The sequence below is a fragment of the Hipposideros armiger genome, unplaced genomic scaffold, assembly GCF_001890085.2.
Source record: "Hipposideros armiger isolate ML-2016 unplaced genomic scaffold, ASM189008v1 scaffold_46, whole genome shotgun sequence".
In the NCBI taxonomy this organism is placed as follows: domain Eukaryota; kingdom Metazoa; phylum Chordata; class Mammalia; order Chiroptera; family Hipposideridae; genus Hipposideros; species Hipposideros armiger.
The window spans coordinates 14,452-35,165 of NW_017731396.1; the positions used below are offsets into that span (position 1 = coordinate 14,452).

General features: G+C 45.3%; 2 protein-coding genes across 3 annotated transcripts in view; one reads left to right on the top strand and one right to left on the bottom strand.

Moving 5' to 3' along the window:
* Positions 1-9,560, bottom strand: part of LOC109381244 (dnaJ homolog subfamily C member 16) — a 23,863-nt gene extending 14,303 nt beyond the window's left edge. Inside the window, exons 1-4 of the mRNA XM_019639714.1 lie at positions 9,439-9,560; positions 7,373-7,557; positions 3,489-3,555; positions 1,788-2,127 (exon numbers count right to left, since the gene is read on the bottom strand). Coding sequence (XP_019495259.1) covers positions 1,788-2,127; positions 3,489-3,555; positions 7,373-7,539 — 574 coding nt within the window. The 5' untranslated portion in view covers positions 7,540-7,557; positions 9,439-9,560. The remainder of the gene's footprint in view (positions 1-1,787; positions 2,128-3,488; positions 3,556-7,372; positions 7,558-9,438) is intronic.
* Positions 9,561-10,944: 1,384 nt separating this feature from the next.
* CASP9 (caspase 9) overlaps positions 10,945-20,714 on the top strand; it is a 19,396-nt gene continuing 9,626 nt past the window's right edge. The window contains exons 1-6 of one of the 2 annotated variants that reach the window (XM_019639841.1): positions 10,945-11,542; positions 14,781-15,159; positions 17,289-17,323; positions 18,230-18,400; positions 18,862-18,951; positions 20,149-20,296. In XM_019639841.1, coding sequence (XP_019495386.1) covers positions 11,411-11,542; positions 14,781-15,159; positions 17,289-17,323; positions 18,230-18,400; positions 18,862-18,951; positions 20,149-20,296 — 955 coding nt within the window. In that variant the 5' untranslated portion in view covers positions 10,945-11,410. Of the gene's footprint in view, positions 11,543-14,777; positions 15,160-17,288; positions 17,324-18,229; positions 18,401-18,861; positions 18,952-20,148; positions 20,297-20,714 lie in introns of both variants that reach the window. The other variant, XM_019639839.1, reaches the window with a different exon arrangement.

A 20,714-nucleotide genomic window follows, 5' to 3' on the forward strand; every position in this document is an offset into this window, starting at 1 on the left:
AAAAAAAACACAAAAAAATTTTAGTTTGGTAAACCAGAAAACAAAATCAATCAGAAATTCTCTAAGGTTCATTTATTAAGTGCTTAATATACATAAGGTCCTTAATAAAAATTTTTCTCATTTAATATTTGTACTAGTCCTATTGGTCTGATATTATTATACCCATTTTAGAGATAAAGAAACCTGGATTGAGAAATTTGTCTAAGGACACAAAGATAGTAACTGACAGAACTGAGATTTGAACACTGGTCTACCTGACTCCAAAGCACGTGGTCATAATGTAACCACTGTGCTTTGCTACCTCACATCGTGTATGTTTTGCCTGGCAGATTTAAAATATAATGTTGGCTCTGTTCTGACTTTGGTGTAAATGCATTACTGTCTTGAATTATGCAATGGTTTAACCTTTATGTTCTGCTGTTGGGTCTTAATGTCAGCTCCTGGACTAGGGAGGTTAAATAGTTTCAGTATACCACCTAGCATGGCATAAAATGCAGCTATGCTTTGTGATGAAGGAGCTGGTCAATCTGTGGCTCCTATCTGAGCTCAACTGCTCATTCATTCATCCTGCACCCTCAGCAAGCATCTACGGACTGCCCACCACATGTCAGACATTGTGCCAAACTGATTTCTTCATCTTCCAAGAACTTCTGTATTCAGTCTCAGGAAAGCATTTTGGCAAATCTGAGTACCTGAGTGCTTCTGAACAACAAGTGTCTTTCTGAACAAGGAAAATGTCTGTTTTTAGAATAAATGAACCAATGGTTTTCAGTGGTATGCCCTCTCCAGAGACATCCTGGCCCCTCAGCTCCTATGGTTGAGTCTGTCCCTTTTTGGTTACTCAGAAATAGGTCTGCTAATGCCTATAACACACACACACACACGCACATGCACACACACACACATATTTAGTTCAGTAATTCCAACATTTAGGAGTTATAAGTATCTTCCCTGGATCACTAAAATCTGCCTGGCACTAAACAGTAACTGTAAACAAAGGCAAGGCTAATTATCTGTGATCAAGAGTGGCAACCCATGACAATTAGTGTTATGGGCTGAACTGTGTCCCCGCCCCCTGACTTCATATGTTGAAGCCCTAACCCCCAGAACTTCAGAATGTGACTGTATTTGGAGACAGGGCTTTTATAGAGGTAATTACGTTAAAATGGGGCTATTAGGGTGGGCCCTAATCCAATGATTGGTGTCTTTATAAGAAGAGTTCAGGACACAGAGAGAGTGAGACATCAGACACATGCGCACTTAGAGATGACCATGTGAAGACACAGGGAGACGAGGACCATCTGCAAGCCAAGGAGAGGGGCCTCAGAAGAAACCAACCCCACCGACACCTCCATCTTGGACTTCTAATCTCGACAAGTGTGAGCAAATAAATTTCTGTTGCTTATGTGATATTTTCTGATGGCAGCCCTAGCAAATTAATGCACAGAGTGAAGTCACAAATACTGTTTAAGAATAATCTGCAAATCCTACCAGCCTGAAAATTGATGTTTCAGGGCTGCTGTGTTCACCAAAAATTTAAGCTTCTCCTACGTGGTAGGCCCCCAAATAGGTGCTAGAAGGCTATATAGAAAAAGCTTCAAATTAGTAATGCAAAATGAAAGTGGCTGATCCTTTTCCCATCTCTGAAAACGTGTCCTTGGAAAACAGCAGTCACCGTGAGCTTGTGAAGAGAAATCGCACTGTTCCTTCTCCCCAATATCCCGTAAAATTCAAGATTTAAAAGTTACCTTCTCCTAAACATCTTCCAATGAATAAAATTATCTTACCCAATCCTTCCAGTTCTTGAACTACTTCTTTCCAAACAGGCTCGATATGGATACAGCTAAAGCACCAATCTGAGGTGATCTTAATGAGGTAGGGTTTCTTGAAGCTATCTGGAACCACTTCATTCACATAATGTGAAAAGTGCAATAAATACTTTTCATCAATGGAGTCCCGCCTCTCAGAATTAAAAGGGAAGTGAAAAAAAGATTCATCGAAATAAAAATTTTCATGGAAATGGCGGAAGCGATACTCGCGCTGCTGTTGCTGCTTCTGGTAGCCCTGGCTCTCTCCAGCATCTCCATAATGGTCATAATTTGATCTCTTTTCTTCATTGGAAAGAATCTATAAGGAAAGAAAGAAATAAGAAATCTAAAGAACGAAAAAATATTTACTCAAAGCACTTTCCTATAAGCAGCTTGGAAGACATGAGAGAAAATAAATGGGGGCGGCCGAGTGGCTCAGTGGGTTAGAGCGTGAGCTCTGAGCAACAGGGTCGCCGGTTCGATTCCCACATGAGCTGCCGCTGAGCAGGATGGCTCAGCTGGTGAGAGCACGTGCTCTTTAACAAGGTTGCCAGTTTGACTCCCACATGGGATAGTGGGCTGCACCCCCCACACACCCCTGCAACTAAGATTGAACGCTGCGCCTTGAGCTGAGCGGCTATGAGCTGCCGGATGGCGACTGGACTTGGAGCTGAGCTCGCTGCGCCCTCCACAACTAAGATGGAAGGACAACGACTTGGCTGTTTCCCTCTCCCAATTCCCCAAAAAATCTTTAAAAAAAAAAGAAAATAAATGTAAAGATATGTCATGATTAGATATCCTAATGCAGTAACTCAATATACCAGGAAACTCTTCTTGCAATAGAAGCATTAAGTATTTCAAGACCAAATTACTTCAGTCGTTGAGATACTCACATGCTCATCTTGGATTTAAAGATTTTGAGCTATCATAATACCAAACACATCAGTAAAATAAATAAAACTTAATGTTCATCGCTAGGGCTCAACCACAAGAAAACTGACTAGGTCATACCATTTAAGTTGGAATAATTCAAACCAAAATATGAAAATCCATGAACACCAAAAAGTAACCACAGAATTGAGTTCAGTGTCTTGTGTGTAGCTTTGTTTGAACTCAGAAATACCTTTAAAGTCTAAAACCTGAGAACCTATTTGAGCATGAAGGGTCATTCTATGAGCAAAGCACTATCACAGAGCATTACCCTACACAAATCAGGGTGCCATGTATTTATCTTTTATGAGTCTTTCAGACCAACCTACTTTAGCTGACATGTTGGAAACCAGTTCAAAATCTTGTGTTTAAATGTACTTGTAACCTTGTGTCACTTCAATAAATATGGGCAAATTGGTCTGTAGTTATTTCAGTTTCTAGTATACATGCTGCCGAAGTGAGCATGTAATACAAGTTTCTAAAAAGGAAATGGAGACATACATTCAGGGTAATTCTACAATTCCAATTAAAGCCTTTCAAATAGGCCATTTTTTCTCCCCCAAGAGCTGAAGTGTTCAGGCACGAGTTTCAACATACTGGATGTGGCCAAACATGGTGTCTCGACAATCATCTAGAAACTGGGTCAAGGGCACAGGGAACATGTCCTATCTAAGAGGACTTTACAAGACTGATTACCTAAGGCATATTGTATAAGGGCTAACGGATGCATCACAAAGTTTGACACGATACCTCGTAGGCCTTGCTAATTTGAATGAACTTGTCTTCTGCTCCGGGATCTTTGTTTTTGTCAGGATGCCTGAAACACAAATGGGCAGGCAGTGAGAATGGGTTGAATATTCCACACATGGTCAATCAACATTTTTATACACACAGTTCATTATTACATCAGGGGCAACAGGAAGGCTCTTCTGTTAGGACAGCTTCTTAAAAATAAATGGTAGAAGCAATCGGTTGCTTCACATGACTATATTAAATGCAACTTTAAAACCGGCAAGTTCTTCCAAAAGTACTTCAGCTGGGCACGTTTTCAAAGCACAACATGAGACAATTCTGTAGCATTTCACTGAGGAACGGTGAGAAATATGCATGCCTTTACACTGCTCCCAAATACGGCTAAAGCTGGTTCAAGGCTAAAGTCACTTATCCATAAGAACCAGGGTGTCAGCATTTCAGCCCAATGTTAGAATGATAGCAATGAAGGTATTTCTTTTGACAACTCAGGTAGACATAGGAAATAGCTTTGGATACAACATGAATTTGTTTAGTAACAACATTTCAAATAGCATCTTGCTGCTGATGTTCAAATTAGAACGTAGTTTTCATTACTACTATGGTTATCCCATTCTACCTATGATTGACTTTTACCTATACATGGATAAGACGTGAGCAAAGTCTACAGTTTATGTAAAGTGATTTCAACTCATATTAGAATTAATATTTGCTCTTATACGCAGCTGGCAATTATCCATTTTGCAGTCATATAGTATTCTGTAATCTGCTTGTAATCAATTTCAGCTTCGGGGATTTTAAAGCCCTGGAAAGCAGGGGCTAGATTTTCTGTCCTTAGAACCCCCGAAGATCTAAATCAGTGTTTGATTTTTTTCAATGTTCATTTTATTAAGAGACTCTATTACAGAGCTTATTCTTTAAGTAACCACTTCTGCTAACTTCTAATAAATTTCCTCTAGCAAAGGTTCTGGAAAGAGAAACAATCTACTGGGAAGCAAATGACTACTGAAAGCAGCACCAAGTTCATTGGAATAAAAAAAATTTACAACTTAAACTATTCCAGCGGGAATATATATGAAAGAATTATACCACATATTCTGATTTCTCTAAAAATAAAGAAACTTCAAACGGTTGGCTGTTGAATTTGGACATCACTCTTTCCTTAACTATTTAATCCCTGTTATGAATATTAGTGGGAAAAATATCAGCTAGGTATAGTGAAAACAGTATAACTTAAGGAAACAAGATGGCAGTTCCAAAGCATGTTTCTGGATGGCCAAAAAAAAAAAAAAAGTGCTTTAAATATTCAAACTTAGGCTAAAGGCTGAGAAGATAAAATTATGCGATCATATAAATGAAGATTTAACACACAGAACTCTGTAGGGGAGAAGGGTAAGAAAGAACTGTAAAGAGACTGAACCAAAGAGAGAGTTGGGAGGGCAGTTGGGTTAAAACCACAGATCTTGGAACAGAGGAAACCAAGGCCCAGGAATAGGGAGGAAACCACAGGACAGTTTCAGCTTATAAGGAATATTTTCCTAATTGCTGGGAAACACCACAAAGTTGAAAACACTTAAAAAAGGATAAATTCAGCTCTAGGAAAGTACCGTCCAATGCTATTTTCAGTGTACATGAAACATTTCACAAACTGCAATATAATACACATCCTTTACATTTAAAAGTGAAGAAAATATTGTATTTGGTTTCTACTGGCAGTCTAGCTACCTTTAAGGGAATAAAAACGAAGGTAGAAAAAGTAATATAGTTTGACTGTCAACTGTAACTGAAAAATAAATGAAAACTACAAAAAATAGTAATAATAAACATAAAAAAGTAAGCTAGTAATGTATTAGACAAATCAATTATTGTTCAGGTGACTGACCATTTGCTTCAAATCAAATTTTATGACGTCTTTTACTTGGGGTAGAAGGAGTTGTTTATTTTGCCAATGTAGGTGACAAAAGAAAAGTATCCATGATAAAACTTAATTAGTGGGAGAGAAACAGTTTTCTTGAGAGAAAAAGTAATTTTAAGTGGTTTCACCAAGGAAGGGAGGGGAAAGCTCTTGAGAAGTGTAAGCAACACTATTAAGTAGTAAAACACAGCAGAGAAAGGCTACACATCCAATTCAACAATTAATTGCTCATTCTGAAAAGTCAAACTGGGAAACACTACTATTTGCACTGCATATGAAACCATTACAAAATGAAACAAACTGTTTCAGTGATCAAACAGTGCCAATGCCAAAACAGCAGAAAATAATAATACAGTGAAAATACAAAGGTAAAGTAAAATTTTAGACTTTCACTGGATGATACTCTATATATGTCTATGGTGATGAATTACTCCTAGAGAGAATCTAATTAAGGAAGAGAAGCACATGACTCATTTAATTAATATCATAACACCCTTTTCAGCCCTGGAAGACAGCAAAGTCAAAACTATACATTTTAAGTAGGTCCCAAGCTATCATTTCTGCTTTTAAAATGTTGTCAAAGGCCATACCCGGTCCAAAAGTATGTTGCTACCTTATGAATTCATTGCAGATTTATACATTTTGCTTTAAACATAAAGAGGCAAGAGTTTCAAATGATGTTGAAAGCAATTTCGCTGTGAAGAGTCCCTGGAAAGAGGCCACGTCTAATTAGAGACTGTGTTTTTTGTTTCCAATTCTGGATTTCTCTTGATATGAATATGGTCTAAAATATCTGTCTATTTAAAACATTATCTTTTAAAACTACTTTTTACCTTTATCGCAACCAGCTTAAAACTAAGATACATCTTTCATTGAAGAATAACGGTGTCAGGCAGACATGCGCAGCCTGCCATGTCATCTCCATGTGGCAGTTTTGCTTGTGCCTAACTTCCTACCTGCCCAAACACTAACCCACTCACTCTTCCTTCTGCCCAGATGGTGATCAAAAAGCAAAAAAAGCAATGAACTACCTATTGGTCCAGGTCAAACTATGGAACCCAGAAGTAATAGAGACTTAACTCTGAGCATAGATTTCCTCACTCATAAAACAGGGACAGCAGTACCCTCCCTCACAGGCTAATTCTGAGAGTTAAATGAGATAGAAAACATAGGACCTGGAGCCTAGCATGCAGTAGGCTGGCAGTGATTGTTCCCATCCCAACCTTTCATTCCTTATGCTTGGTTTACCCAGCTTATAGTCGCCTGGGTCCTTTTCCCTCCTTCCCTCCTCCTGCTGCTCCCCTCAGCTATATAATCCAACACTTCTTCTTTGGTAAGTCCATAGCATTAGTGGAAGAAACTGATGATGTCTGTCCAAAATAAGTTGTAAATTTATTGCTATCCTGCTAATTCACAAACACTTGTATACTCTCTAGCATATTCAATATCTATAGATAAAATTATGATTTTGCTATAACTTTTAAAAGTAATGTACTCAATTCCTGAATATTCCCTTTAAATTGAGGGCAAAAAGCTCTTACTTTAAAATTTTTGTGAAAGCTTAAAAATTAATAATCTAGAAAATAGGATTGGATAGTGTTCCCTTTAGCAATGACACTCATAAAGAGTTACATTATGAATAACATCATGGGAAGTGTAGCTTATCCCTTGCTGACTGCATATATATTTTAAAAATTAAAATTCCCCTCCTACTTTACTTTAACATTAAATATGCTAACAGTAATTATAGGGCAATTAAAGGGGTTTCACAGTAACACAAGCTTTGGGTCACATCACTAAAAATTATAGAATAACATGAACATTAGTTCTCCCAAATAAAATATTTTAGACAGATATATATTATATATTTATTGAACACAGAAACAAATAAAAGCTAATCATAATTTAGGCTTCATTCCCCTGCTACAACTGCTTAGTTTATATTAAACTATTTCTTTGTTTCACCTACCATTCCCGGGCGAGCTTCTTATAAGCCTTTTTAATATCAGCCTGACTGGCTGTTCGGCTGACCCCTAGGACTCTGTATGGGTCAAAATCCAACGCTGACAGAATTTGCAGGATCAGAACCAGAACTATCAAGAACTGCCAGGAAATGCTCAACTTTTTCACTTCCATTTCTCTTCCTTTCCAGAGCTGAAATGATTGAAGAGGCAACAAGTTTCAGTGGTAGAAACCTGGAAAGTCTTGCTTTTTTAGGTAAAGGTATAAGATATAGAGATGAAAAACAAAACAAACGAGATATTTTGCAGGAAAAGTGTCAAGCTGTTTGACCATATTTAAAAAAAATCAATAATCTTGCTACTATTTATATCACAAGTAAGAACTACTATAGATGAAAAGATGAGCAGTAAGAATTAATAGCAACTCTCCAAAATCCTTGGATTAGAAAAGCTTTAGAAATGACTGAAAATGAATGAGACAAAATAACAAGCGAATGTCGGAAAACATACATAGGACAATAAGGTGGCTACATCTCAATACACTATTTCACTCATTCTGGTGATAGTTAAAATATGAGACTTAAGAATAACTTCACTGAGTATATGCTACATAAATTCATGAAATCCTGTTTTACCATGTGCAAAACCCACAAAATGAAATAGCTGTGACATTCTTGGGTGTTAAATAAGTACAAACACGAAAGTGAAATGCTCTTAAAAAACTATGCAATTATGATTTAATATGCCCCAATTCTATTCTTTCTTACCAAGCCCACTAGAACAAGAAAATGAGAAGCTGCCCTTTAATTTGATCATTATGATTGAGCAATATGGTCATTATACGTGGAGACCTCAGGAAATGCTCGCTTGTTTTTTTTCCCCACTGCTATCTGAGAAAAAGTGGCGAGAAACAATTTAGTTTTCCATGTGAAGGGGAATTAATGGCAAAGACTGTAGACCAGACAGACATGGTCTTCAAATAGTAAAGCTCCATCTTTGCTGAGTGTTAATGACTGAAGGTGGGTTTTGGAAATAAGCCTGGCTGCTTAAACAACAAGGTAGTGCTGTATTGAACTGACACGCTCCAGGGTTATGATTTTTGTGATGTTATACAAAGTTTCATCAAGGCCCATATTTATCCTGACTTCTCATAAATCACTGAAGTTTCAAGGTTCAAGTGTTTATTGTGACCCCTTAGCTAAGAGGGTGAGCAAAAGCCGTTAACAGTGGTGGATTTTAACAGGGGGCAGTCTAAATGCTGATTGGGAGTCCTCACAAAACCGACCAACCTGATGACCAACGTTTAGGATTGCATGCATGCTGAATAAAATCCTAAACCAAACCAGTTTCTTTGTTACGGTGACCTATCACCTATTCTCGCCTACAAAACGCGTCCAGCGCGCTAAATATCCGGAAGGTGATGCAGCTACTGGTTAAGCACGTGGACTCTGGAATCAGACGAAGATTGGGATCCATCCCCCACCACTTTATGACCTTGGGCAAGTTAGTTAAACTTAAGCCTCAGTGTCCTTATTCAAAAAACGGGGGTGAATAATACCGTCTTGAAAGGATCAACATGGGAGTTACATGTATGTCAAGGATTTACTGAGCACAGGGTCAACAGTCAGTAAGTGGCACTTATGCTTTTTTCTGCCGTGCTGTGCAACCACTGCCTTCTTCAACTGTGTCAGTCGCCTCCAGTTAGTTAGGGGGCCCAAGTGCGGGAGTGGGGGCTGTGAAGTTCTTCTGCTGACAGCTTGACGACGCCAGCCTCAGGGCAGAAAACAACCTGCCCAACAAGTAGGCTACCGCCCTCAAGCAATATCCCCTCAACTAGGCAGCCGCTGCCGGAGGCACACTCTGGGTCTGAACCCCGCCTCGAACTCCCGCTGGAGGTCGCAACCCTCCAGGAGACGGACGCCTCCTCCGAGAGCCCTTGGCCGGGCCCAGTCGGTTCCCCGTTCCTCCCAGGCCCAGCAAGGAACGGGAACGAGGAGGAACTGAAGGGAGATTCCTGAGCCTGCCCGGTCCTGCCGCGTCCGCGGCTCCGCGCGTCACGCCGGGAAGGAGTTACCGGGAAAGGGCACCAGCCTAAACGGCTGCAGCTTCCGAGATCCAGTTAATCCGCCGGCCGGTAGCCTCTAGTCCACACCAGCGCTCTTCGGGGCCTGGGGAGGGGAAGGAGGGGACAAGGCTGAAGGGAGTCACGTGATACTTAAAGGCCCCGCGCATCGGAGGCACGGACGGAACGGGCTGAGGGCCTCTAACTTGCGAATCTATTTTGACCCTTGTCACCTGCCGTCTGCGCGTGGACCCGGCGCGGTTGCCATAGGAACGAGGTGCGCTCCTTGGCGGGACCAAAAGACACGGTCGTGACCAAAGAGGTCAAAACGTGCCTCCTAGCGAGGCTAAGTCGCGATGCATGATGGGATGCTAAAAAGACCTCCCCGATCCAGGGAGGAGTTTCCAGTCCTACCAGGAGAGGGCCCTCGGCTAGCAACAGTTGTTAGGGTGGGGAAACAATCGCTAGTCTCAGCTCTCTTTGAGCCTATTCATAGGATTCTAGAGCGTCAGAGTTGAAAGGGACCTTAGGGATCCTTTCTGGTCCAACTCCTCTATATGCTGATGGGAGACTGAGGCCCAGAGAGGGGCAGGGATTTGCCCAAGGCCTAGAACCCAGGACTTCTAAGCCTATTTACCAAAACGCTAGCTCCACCCTAGAATGTTCTAGTCTCTGCCCCTAGCATGGGAAAAGGATGTGCATGGTGGGGGCGAGGGGGAAGAGGGCACAGGTGACTGAGGTAAACTTTTATTGAGCCAGAGATATTGTAGATTCTTTAGGGATATAAATAGATTTCAAATCGCCCTGCCCTGTATTTTATTTATTTATTAGTTTATTTCTTTTATATCTCCTTTGCATTTATCACTAACATACTATATCTTTTATTTTATCATCTGTCTCCTCCCACTGAAATGTAAGCACCTATGGCAGGGCTATTTCTGCTGTTTCACCTCAGTATTCTTGGTGCACAGACGTCGGCACAGACAGGATCGCAGTAAATATATGTGGAATAAATGAATGAATGGGGCTGAGGTTTTGCTAAGGAAGAGAATACATTTAAGGTGGACTCCCGGTTAAGAGTGTGGACTTTGAGTCAGGTTCGAGTTGAGTCATCTTGCCCGCCTCTGCCACTTACTACCTCTGTGCTCTTGCACGGCGACTTCACTTCCTTGAGCCCCAGCATCCACATATGTAAAATGGGGGAAAATACTTCCCTGGTGGGATTGTAGTCAGGGATAAATGAGATCATGCAATGTAAAGTGGCTAGCACAATGGATGGATGATACTTAGTAAATGCTCAATAAACAGGATCAATTACTTTTCAAATGAGCCGTACAAACTGGGAGTTCAGAGGACTCCATTTCTGCCCGTTTTTTGTCTTTGTTTGGGAGGTGCAAGTGTGGGAGGGAGGGAAGCGAGAAATGGGGAGCCATGTAGGGTGGGCTTGGGTGGATGAGACACACGAATTTAGAACAGTAAACGATGAGATCCGGGCACCCGGGTGGAAGACTTACGGTTTTATTGGGAGCGGGGATGGGGGGGGAGGAGGAGCTAGAGTCAGGGCTAGAGGGAAGCCATACCCGGGAGGAGGTTGAATGGGGCGGGACAGACTGTGGCTCTAGGCATGGCTGTCTCTTAGTAGTGTGGCCCATTCCGAGTCTCTGTAAAAACGAGGGGTGAATTTTGGCGAGGGGCACGCGACAGTGACGTGAGGGTGTGCCTGGGGCGGGTGTTGACGTGGGGCGGGGCGTTGACGCGTGGGTGTGTTCTGGGGGCGGGGCCGCGGGAGTAGGTTCTGGGGGCTGGACAGGGCTCAGAGGCGGAGCCAAATGGGCCGGAAGTGGCTTGGCCCGGGAGCTGGACCCTGGGGGCTAGGGAGAGATACAGGGGTGGAGCGCAACGCGGTGGTGGGCCCCGGGGCGGGTCCTGGGGATCAGGCCCGGAAGCATACGGAGGCGGCCCGTGTCCCCGTCGTCTGTCCGCCATGGACGTCGCTGACCGGCAGGTCCTGCGGCGGTGTCGGGTGCGGCTGGTCAGCGAGCTGCAGGTGGCCCCTCTCTGGGACGCTCTGCTGAGCCGCGAGCTCTTCACGCCCGGCATGATCGAGGACATCCAGGTGCGCCCCCACCCAGCCGGCGCCCCCGGCTTCCCGCATCGCGCGCAGACTTCTGTTACAGATGGGGACAACGTAACTTAATGGCGGAGCTCCCACTTTTTCCTCTCCTGTCTGTGTCACCCAGTACCCACCCCCCTTTGGGGAATGATTGTGTGGGAACCCCGATTTCCCTTACAGCGGCGAGCCCACTAAATTGCCCAGCCGACCCAAACAATCCCATACACCTACCTGAGGGCTTGCTAAAGCCATCCGCGCCCTGCACCGACGTGCACTGTTAGCTGCTGCCTTGCTATGCTTTTGCCAGCAAGGAGGTATTTGTGTTTTTTCCTCCTCTAGCATGGAGATCCTGGGCATCAGACTTCCTGGCACTCTGACTTTGTAATCTTTGAGCCATTTTCCTGGGCTGTGAAACGGGGACAACAGTAATATTGTCCTGAGGGCTAAATGTGATAACGGATGTGAAACAGTGGCGTGTCAGGCAGAGTAAGGGCTCAACATATAGCGATTGGTTCTGCCTTGTCCTCCTTGGCCAGCCCCTAATGTGTTAAGTTTATGTTTTGTAAGGGGTTTTGGAGATGAACAGTTTAATGGAGGGAATAATAAAATCAAACTTTGGAGGTTCTCTTTAAAAGCACTTTCATATCTTTGTCTTATTTGACTCTTACCACAGGCCTGTGAGGTGAGGCAGGTACAGGGGGGATTTCCTACCATGGGGTGCAGTGGGTGTGTGTGGCTTCCTGGAGGCCCCTGGCCAGTGTCCTGTGGGCTGCTTATAGGCCGAGTGTCCAGTTTCTGCATCACCCAGGAGCTTGGCTTGACCCCGTGAGGAAGTCTTTAATAGGAAAGTGTCATGTGGAAGATTAGCAATGACTAATATTAAAAGAAGCCTTTTGAGCACCTGCTGTGTGGCCTGTACCGAGGAGTGGAAATGGTTTGAGACCATAGCCTTGCCTTCAAGTACGTTCACGGGGGGTGGGGGTGGGGGGGTGTCACCCACTCAGATGCCCATGGAGGCCCAATGGGCGGGCACTACAGCGGGCAGCCTCTGCCTTGCCCTCCAGCTCCACCTCCAGCAACTTCTGCTCCTACCCTGCTCTCTGTCTCTGTTATATGGTTGGTAGTCAGGTAGGTGGTCACTGAACCATAGCCAGAGCCTGCAGCTGGGGAGAACCACCTTGAGCCACAGCCCCAGCCCCAGACCTGTAAGAAACAATACCATAATTGGCCCAGGGAAAGTTTCTCAAGTCACCACTAACATTGGTTAAAAGAGCTGTCCTATAGTTAACGTTTCTTCATTATCATGGTAAAAACCACTCCCCGAGGAGGTGGAGATTTAAGATGCTAATAAAGGTGGAGATTTAAGATGCTAATAAAATCGTAGTTCCATTGCTCTGGCCTGGCAGCAGTGTGAATATAGTTTGTGGACCAGCCTGAATATACTTTGGGGAGCAGGAAGGGAGAGAGGAAGGAATGGGTCCCAACCCCAAGAGCCCATAAAACCACTGTGCCGATTAACCTCGGTGAGCCACATCTGTTCTCTTTTGGAGTGTGCTCCCTTGATGCATCAAGCTTTTGCTTTAATTAACCTTTTTCTCTGCAAAACTGTTACGTCTCTCTCTTGACTTCTATCCCAAGAGGGGCAAGGACCTCTGCACAGGTAACAGTCATGCCAGAATGCTGGTGTGGCGTTGCCAGATCTTTCATGTTTTTAAAGAGAAGCTGAAAACCATGGTTTTGATGTCAAATTTCCTGACTTTAAATGTTAGTAACAATTCAGAATTTTTAAAGAACGCTGTGTGAACAACAGGCCACCCTTTCACACACCTGGTATGGCTGATAAACACACAGGCTTTGGAGCCACATGGATCTGGGCGCTCATCCTGGCTTTGTTATGTATTAGCAAGTTGCAACACTTTTCTGTGACTCAGTTTCCCTCTTCCATAAAGTGGGGATCATTGTAATTTAAGGTTGTTGAGGGGGACTAAATGAAATGATGCCTATAACAGGTGTCTGTCTTATTGTGAGGGTTCAGTCACTGTTGAGAGAAATCAAAACGCCACCACAATCTATTTGTAGAGAAGTAGACATGTACCTAACTGTTTTACTAGCGAGAATTATATCCTCAGTGACACTGTAGGTCTGTGCTGTTCAGTATAGTAGCCATTAGCCACATGTGGCTATTTCAATGTAAACCTGAAGTGATTAAAATTAAAATAAAAAATTCAGTTCCCCAGTCATAGGATCCAAGTGCTCAGTAGCTACACGTGGCGGATTGGACAGCACAGATAAAGAACGTTTCCCTCATCTTGAAAAGTTCCCTTGGACAGTGCTGCTGTAGGATATTTGAGGACAGGGTGCTGTCTTATTCCTGTGCATCCTGAGGAACTTGGCCCAGTGCTGGGTCTCAAAGGACAGCCAGCAGTTAACCAGCATCTTCTTCCTGCTCCTGCCCTGCTCTCTGTCTTAGTGACAGGCCCCACCATCCCCACCCCTGTCAATCTTAACCATGACCATTTCTCCTTTTTCATAGGCGACCCAATCAATGGTCAAGCCCTGTCGCTTCCCCCTCCTTATTTCTCTGGTCTGCCCTCTCACTTTGTATTCCACCTGCACCATTTTTGCTGCCACCTGACCTGGCTATGGCTTCACTCCCTTTAATTGTCCACCCTGCCTCCCAGGATAACTGTTCTAAAAGGCAGCTCTGACTCTGTCACCCCCTTAGAACTGTTTAGTGACTTCTCACAGCTTTCTTGGCTGGACCACACAGATGCCTCCTCCCTCCTTCCTGTTCCCCAGCCTCACATTTCTCATTTCTCGGAATTCACTGTTCGCTTCCTAAAGTTCCCTGGGGCCTCAGCTAAGATCGCCTCCTGGAAGCCTCTGACCGCCCCCAGGGCTGAGTTGGGTGCCCCGGTACCTTCCCAGTCCCGTGTGCTTTCCCTGTGGCACATCTCTTCTTGCTGTGTCACTGTTGATGTGTCTGTTTGCATTCCCCACCCGTCGTTAGCCCCTTGAGGACTGAGATTGTTTGCTGCTGTATTGTCAGCATTTCGCACAGTGCTGGGCACATACTAGACGCCTCCAAAATACTCAATGAATAGATAAGCAAAGGCAGTCTCAATTTTTGCGCATGTACCTGGTTGTTTAGATTTCTGCTATACGGGAAGTGGAGGGACAAGGTGAGAGCCACAGGCAAGTACGTGAGTAATAGTGCCATGTCTTTCTTTCCAAACAGCAGGCAGGCTCTAAGTCCCGGGGCGATCAGGCCAGGCAGCTGGTCACAGACCTGGAGACTCGAGGGAGTCAGGCCCTTCCTTTGTTCATCTCCTGCTTAGAGGACACAGGCCAGAACAGCCTGGCGTCATTGCTGAGAACGAGTAGCCAAGCAGCAAAGCGGGATCCGGAGGCCATCAGGCCCTTGGACCTCATGCCTGTGGTGCTCAAACCAGAGGAGCTGAGCGTGGTGAAGCCGGATCCATTGAAGCCGACCCCAGGAAAACTCACTGCAGCCGTGCTGGGGCCAGAGGAGCTCGGGCCCACCAAGCTCAGGCCAGAGGTTCTCAGACCAGAGGTGCCCAGGCCAGAGGACATTGGTGCTGGAGGATTCAGTGATGTCCGTGAGTACCGAGGGAGTGGTTGGTGGATGGGCATAACGCACAGTCATGGGGAAATGACCACTGGTACAGCTGGGCAAGGCTGAGATTCAGAGTTTAATTTTGGTGTTGTCTTTTTGAGTACTCCTAAGGGATGGGTGCAATATTCTGGTAGGCCTTCAGGAGATTTAATTTTGGCAGCCCCTCCTCTGAAAAGCATGTTCTTTTCTGAATAGGTAATTTCAAATGACTTGTCTTCTGCTTCACAGATTCTTTCTTCTGTGTGATCAAGTCTGATATTGATGCTCTCTATTGTATTTTTCATTTTATTCATTGTGTTCTACAGCTCCAGAATATCTGCTTGGTTCTTTTTTATGATTTCTCTCTGTTAATATTCTCGTTTTGTTTGTGTATTGTTTTCCCAATTTCGTTGAGTTATCTTTCTGTTTTCTTGTAGCTAGGTGAGCTTCCTTTAAACAATGATTTTTATTTCCTTATTGGGAAAATTTCATATTTCCATTTCTTTGGGGTCGATTACTGGAAAAGTATTGTGTTCCTTTGGTGGAGTCATGTTTTCTTGATTTTTCATATTCCTTGAAGTCTTGTGTTGCTGTCCTTGCGTTTAAAGAAGGCTTACCTCATCGTAATCTTTGCTGACTGGCCTCTTCAGTGCATCCAATCTTGGGTTTTTTTTTGTTTTTTATTTTTGTTTTTGCATCCTAGCAGTGTCCTAGAACTTTTTCCTCTAGATTCCTGGACTTTTACAAAGGCACGCTTGTCTGTGGATGATTGTCAAAATCAGTGTTCTTTGTGGGAGAAGGCAGTAGAAAATTCTTATTCTGCCATTTGATGTCACTGTCTCACTGTGTGGATCATTGCTAATTCGGGAAATGAATAAATTCCTCAATAGTGGATAATGGTTATATTTTTTAGGGTGCAGTGAAATTTTGGAAATGAGCAATAGTTTCAGAATTAAGTCTGTGGACTAATAGAAGTCTTCAGGCTAGGGAAAACCATTAAAAATATATATATATTTTATTGGGGAAGGGGAAAAGTGTGTTTTTCCAGGATCCATCAGCTCCAAGTCAAATAGTTGTTCCAATCTAGTTGTGGAGGGCACAGCTCAGCTCCAAGTCCAGTCGCCGTTTTCAATCTAGTTGCGGTGGGGCACAGTCCACCATCCCATGCGGGAATTGAACCGGCAGCCTTGTTGTTACGAGCACGTGCTCTAACCAGCTGAGCCATTCGGCCGCCCCATTTCTTTTTTTAAAAATGGGATGTGAATGCTTTTCTGCCGTGACTTTTAAATTGGCAAGAGAACAGTTCCCAACAAGGGGTCCAGGCCTGCTCTGAGCAATGCATGTCACCATCGCTTGAACATAAGTGTAAGTAAGCTTCAACATGACATGGAGATAGCCACCATGTTCTCTTTGCTTAAAAAAAGAAAAAATACTCTATGACCATTTAGGCTGGTGGCTAGTTGACTTTTAGCTAAATGAAATGAAAACTTTTGACATTGAAGGAAAAAAATGACAATTTTATTCACTTATTCGTTCTGCAACTATTTCCTGAGGACCTACTGTGTGCTGGGTCCCAGGGGTTCCGCAGAGTGAGAGCATCTACTCTCCTGAAGCTTCCCTTTCACCCTTCTGTTCTCAAATTTCACATAAATGGAATTGCACCGTATACACTATTCTGGCTTTTTTTTTTTTTTTTACTAGGATAATGTTTTTGAGGTTATCGGGTATTGCATGTATCAGTCAGTAGCTCATTCCTTGTTAGGCTGTGTAGTGTTCCACTAAATGGCTACATTGCTGTTTGTTTCTCCATCGACTCATTGATGGATGTCTGGGTTGTTTCTAGTTTGGGGCATTATTATTCAGGCTTCAGTGAACACTGGTGGTCAAGTCTTTTTGTGCCCGTTTCTCTTGGGTGTACACCTGGAAGTGGAATTGCTGGTCAGAGGGTAGGTGTGTGTTTAACTATTAGAAACAGGTCTCCAAGATGGCTGTGCCTCTTGTCTTCCACCAGCAGTGTCTGAAGGTTCCCGAGTTCCCTGTCCTGTGTTTCTGTCAGGGCGGTCCTCAGAGTCCCTTGCTCCTCCCCTGCTGGACCCTGACATTCATGTTTTTCCTCTTTCTTTCTTTCTCCAGGTGCTCAGATAGGATCCAGGGGGAATGCCGATTTGGTGAGTCTTCATATGATTTGGGGCCAGTTGTCTTCGCTTTGGGCCCTTTGCTCTCCATTCTCCAGGTCTTTCCCTGCAGTTGATTCGGGAGCCCAGGGAACCCAGCCCAGCTGGAGAGAGGGTCCCGGTCCCAGGCCCTCTGATCCTGGCACAGTTCTTCCTGGAGCAGGTTGCCAACCCTGCTCTTTCCTCATCTGTGAAGTCAGGGGTTCAGACCTAGTGAGGGGTGGGCATCAGAATCAGATGTGGTACCCACCCCAGACCTAGCCACTCACTCTCATTCACACATTTATTGTGTGACTCCTGTGACAGCCCTGGGCTCCGTGCTGGGATACCTGGGAACAGACCATTTGTGTTTCTAGTCCTCTGATCCCCTGCTTGTGGAGTCATCAGCCTAGCAGAGGCTCATTACACAAATAAATAAATACATATGAATAGTGTGAAGTACCGCGAACAAAAAAAAACCAGGTTGACATGGGAGAGAATTACAAGGAAACCCGTCAATGTTCCCAGGATGGGTCTGAGCATGAGTCTGCCGACAGAGCTGCCCACACGACTCAGGTGCTCCCCTGGACTGGATGGTCTATAAGGTCCTTTTGGGGTGAATGTCTATGGGCGCTGGATTTCTAAGCTAGCAGTTCCCATCCTTGAATACTGCAACAGGAGCTAATCTCCTCTCCCATGTTTAGCTATTCATACGTCACACAGCTAGTGCTCACCCCGATCTTTGCTCCTGCCCTGCAATACTGGGTGTAGGCCCTGCGACTCCTTCAGTGAGAGGGCAGACCCCATTTTCTGTCTCATCACTCCAGACTGTCAACCCCACAAGTGAAAACCAGGGGGTCGCTTTCCCTCCTGAGGAGTGCAAGGGGACTCCGGTTTACATTGGTTCCTGTGCTTGGGCAGGCATACATTCTGAACGCAGAACCCTGTGGCCACTGCCTTATTATCAACAACGTGGACTTCAGCTTTGGGCTTAGCACCCGCTTCGGCTCCGATATCGACTGTGAGAAGCTGCAGCGACGTTTCCGCTCGCTACATTTCTTGGTGGAGGTGAAGCACAACCTGACTAGCAAGGTGTGATCACTGTGTGTGGAGATGGGGGGTGGGGGACAGGGTGGAGCAATGTCCTGTGAAGGATCCCAAAAGCAAGTGACGCCCTTAGACGAACCCCTAGGTCTGTAGGACCATGAGAGGCAGGGTGGTTCAGTGGTTACCAGTTTAAGCTTTAGACTCAGACAGACCTGGGTGGAAGACTGGCTCTTCTACTCCCTGCTGTGTGACTCCTGAGCCTTAGTTTCCTTGTCTAGACTGCAAGAATAGCACTCACCTCCTAGGGTCGTTGCGAGGATTAAATGCACAGTGCCCAAACATAGTACCTTTCCCCCTAGAATGCTGGCTATTGAGACTCTTGTGACTGCCATTACTTCAGCATTGGTTCCTGCTAGTAGGGAAGGTGCTCCCAGGCCTTCAGGTGGGCCCAGGGTGGGGACCTGATCCGTCACTGTTCCCGGCTTACCTGCAACCTTCTCTTGTAGCAAATGGTCCATGCTTTGGTGGAGCTGGCACGGCGGGACCATGGCGCTCTGGACTGCTGTGTGGTGATCATCCTCTCTCACGGCTGTGAGGTAGGAGGCCTCAACTCCTTGGGCAGGTGCCCGGGAAAGGCTGCAGCGAGAGGCTATGCAGGAGCCCCATTCTTTCCTGTGTCCAGGCTATCCTTGGCTTTGTGGGAAGAGCCGTGGGGCCCTGTCGACATCCTGTTGTTTTCTTGGGGGCCATCTGGCCCTCCGAGGAGTCGGATGCTCCTCGTGTGTGGGGTGTTCCTGGGAGAAGCCATCTGGGAGAGGCAGGGAGGAGACAAGCTCTGCTCACAAAGCTGCTCCTCACAGATTTTGTTTGTTTGGAGCCGGCACAGCACATAAGAGCTCCCAGCTCCTGCCTCGGTCCTGCTGGGCATTGTTCTGGGCTGTTTGCCACTGGCTGGGAGTCAGGACACTGGGACCCACTCTGGGCTCAGCCACGAATGTGCTGGGTCATTGTGGCCAAGCCCCTTCCCCTTCCTGGTCCTCAGTTTCCTCATCTTTTAAGTTGAGAATTGGACAGGTCAGAGGTTACAAGCTGGGGTCCTATAGTCCTCCTCTGGGTTATATAGTATTCTCAAAAATGACAGCCAGCTTTCACACAAAAATCAGGATTTCCAGCTTCTCTTGAAAAATTACAAAGGTCTGGCCTTAGAAGCCAGCATCCTCACAGAGCATGTTGTGTGGCCTGCAGCGGGGCAGGGCCTGCCCCTTAGGGCCTTTCCTTCATGGTGTGACCCCTGGACTGGCAGCTTGGGCGTCACCTGGCAGCTTGTGAGAATGCAGGCTCCTGGGCCCTACCCCAGACCTCTTCACGCAGAGCCTGCACTCTAACAGGATCCCCATATACATAACGGTGGAGAGGAATCAATCGAGAGCAGGGGTTCCCAGTGTTCAGCGGCACCAGAGGTACCTGAACGGCCGATCGCTGGTCTCCGTGCTCAGGGTGATCGATTTAGGAGGTGTGGGTGGGGCCCAGGAATTTGCATGTCTTCTAAGTCCCACGTGATACTGATGCTGTTGGTCCAGGGACCACACTGGGAGAGCCACTGATCCAGAAGAAGCTGGCTGGCACTCTCACTAGGCCCCTGTAGGCATGTGACTTTGAGACCCTTGGAATGGAAGCTGACCAGGGCCCACCCGGAACTAACCTGCTCTGTAATGCTTGGGCCCCACGAAGCCTCCAGACTGGGATTCCTACGCAGTTTCTTGGTTTTGTAACCAGGAGTCTTGGTCTTCTAGGCCAGCCACCGCCAGTTCCCGGGGGCTGTTTATGGCACAGATGGGTATCCCGTGTCCATCGAGAGAATTGTGAACATCTTCAATGGAACCGGCTGCCCCAGCTTGGGAGGGAAGCCCAAACTCTTTTTCATCCAGGCCTGTGGTGGAGGTAAGCAGGTCCTCAGCCCCTCTGCAGATGAATCTAGTGGAGAAGGAACGGCTTTCTTCTCCATCCAGCCCCTCACCATGTCCCAGGGGTCTTCCAGGCGGTCAGAGGGTCTCAGACATGGTCACTGGTGTCCGAGTGGCAGCACCTGCGTCTGGCTAGAGCAGGCCTCTGCTTTGTCCAGCCTTTAGGGGTGAGAGTCTTTATCTCACAATGCAGTAACAAACAGGGGCTCCTGTGACTTTGGCAACTTCAACTCCAGAGACTTGACAAAAATAAACAAAGTGGAGGAGAAAGAAAGAACTCCTCCATTTTCCTTATATCATTCTCCTGACCTCCATCAACTAGATCCACTTTCTACTACCCCAGAGAAAAGGAGGCCAGCTTTCTGGGAAAGTTAGAGTTAGCTGGTCTTCCGGCC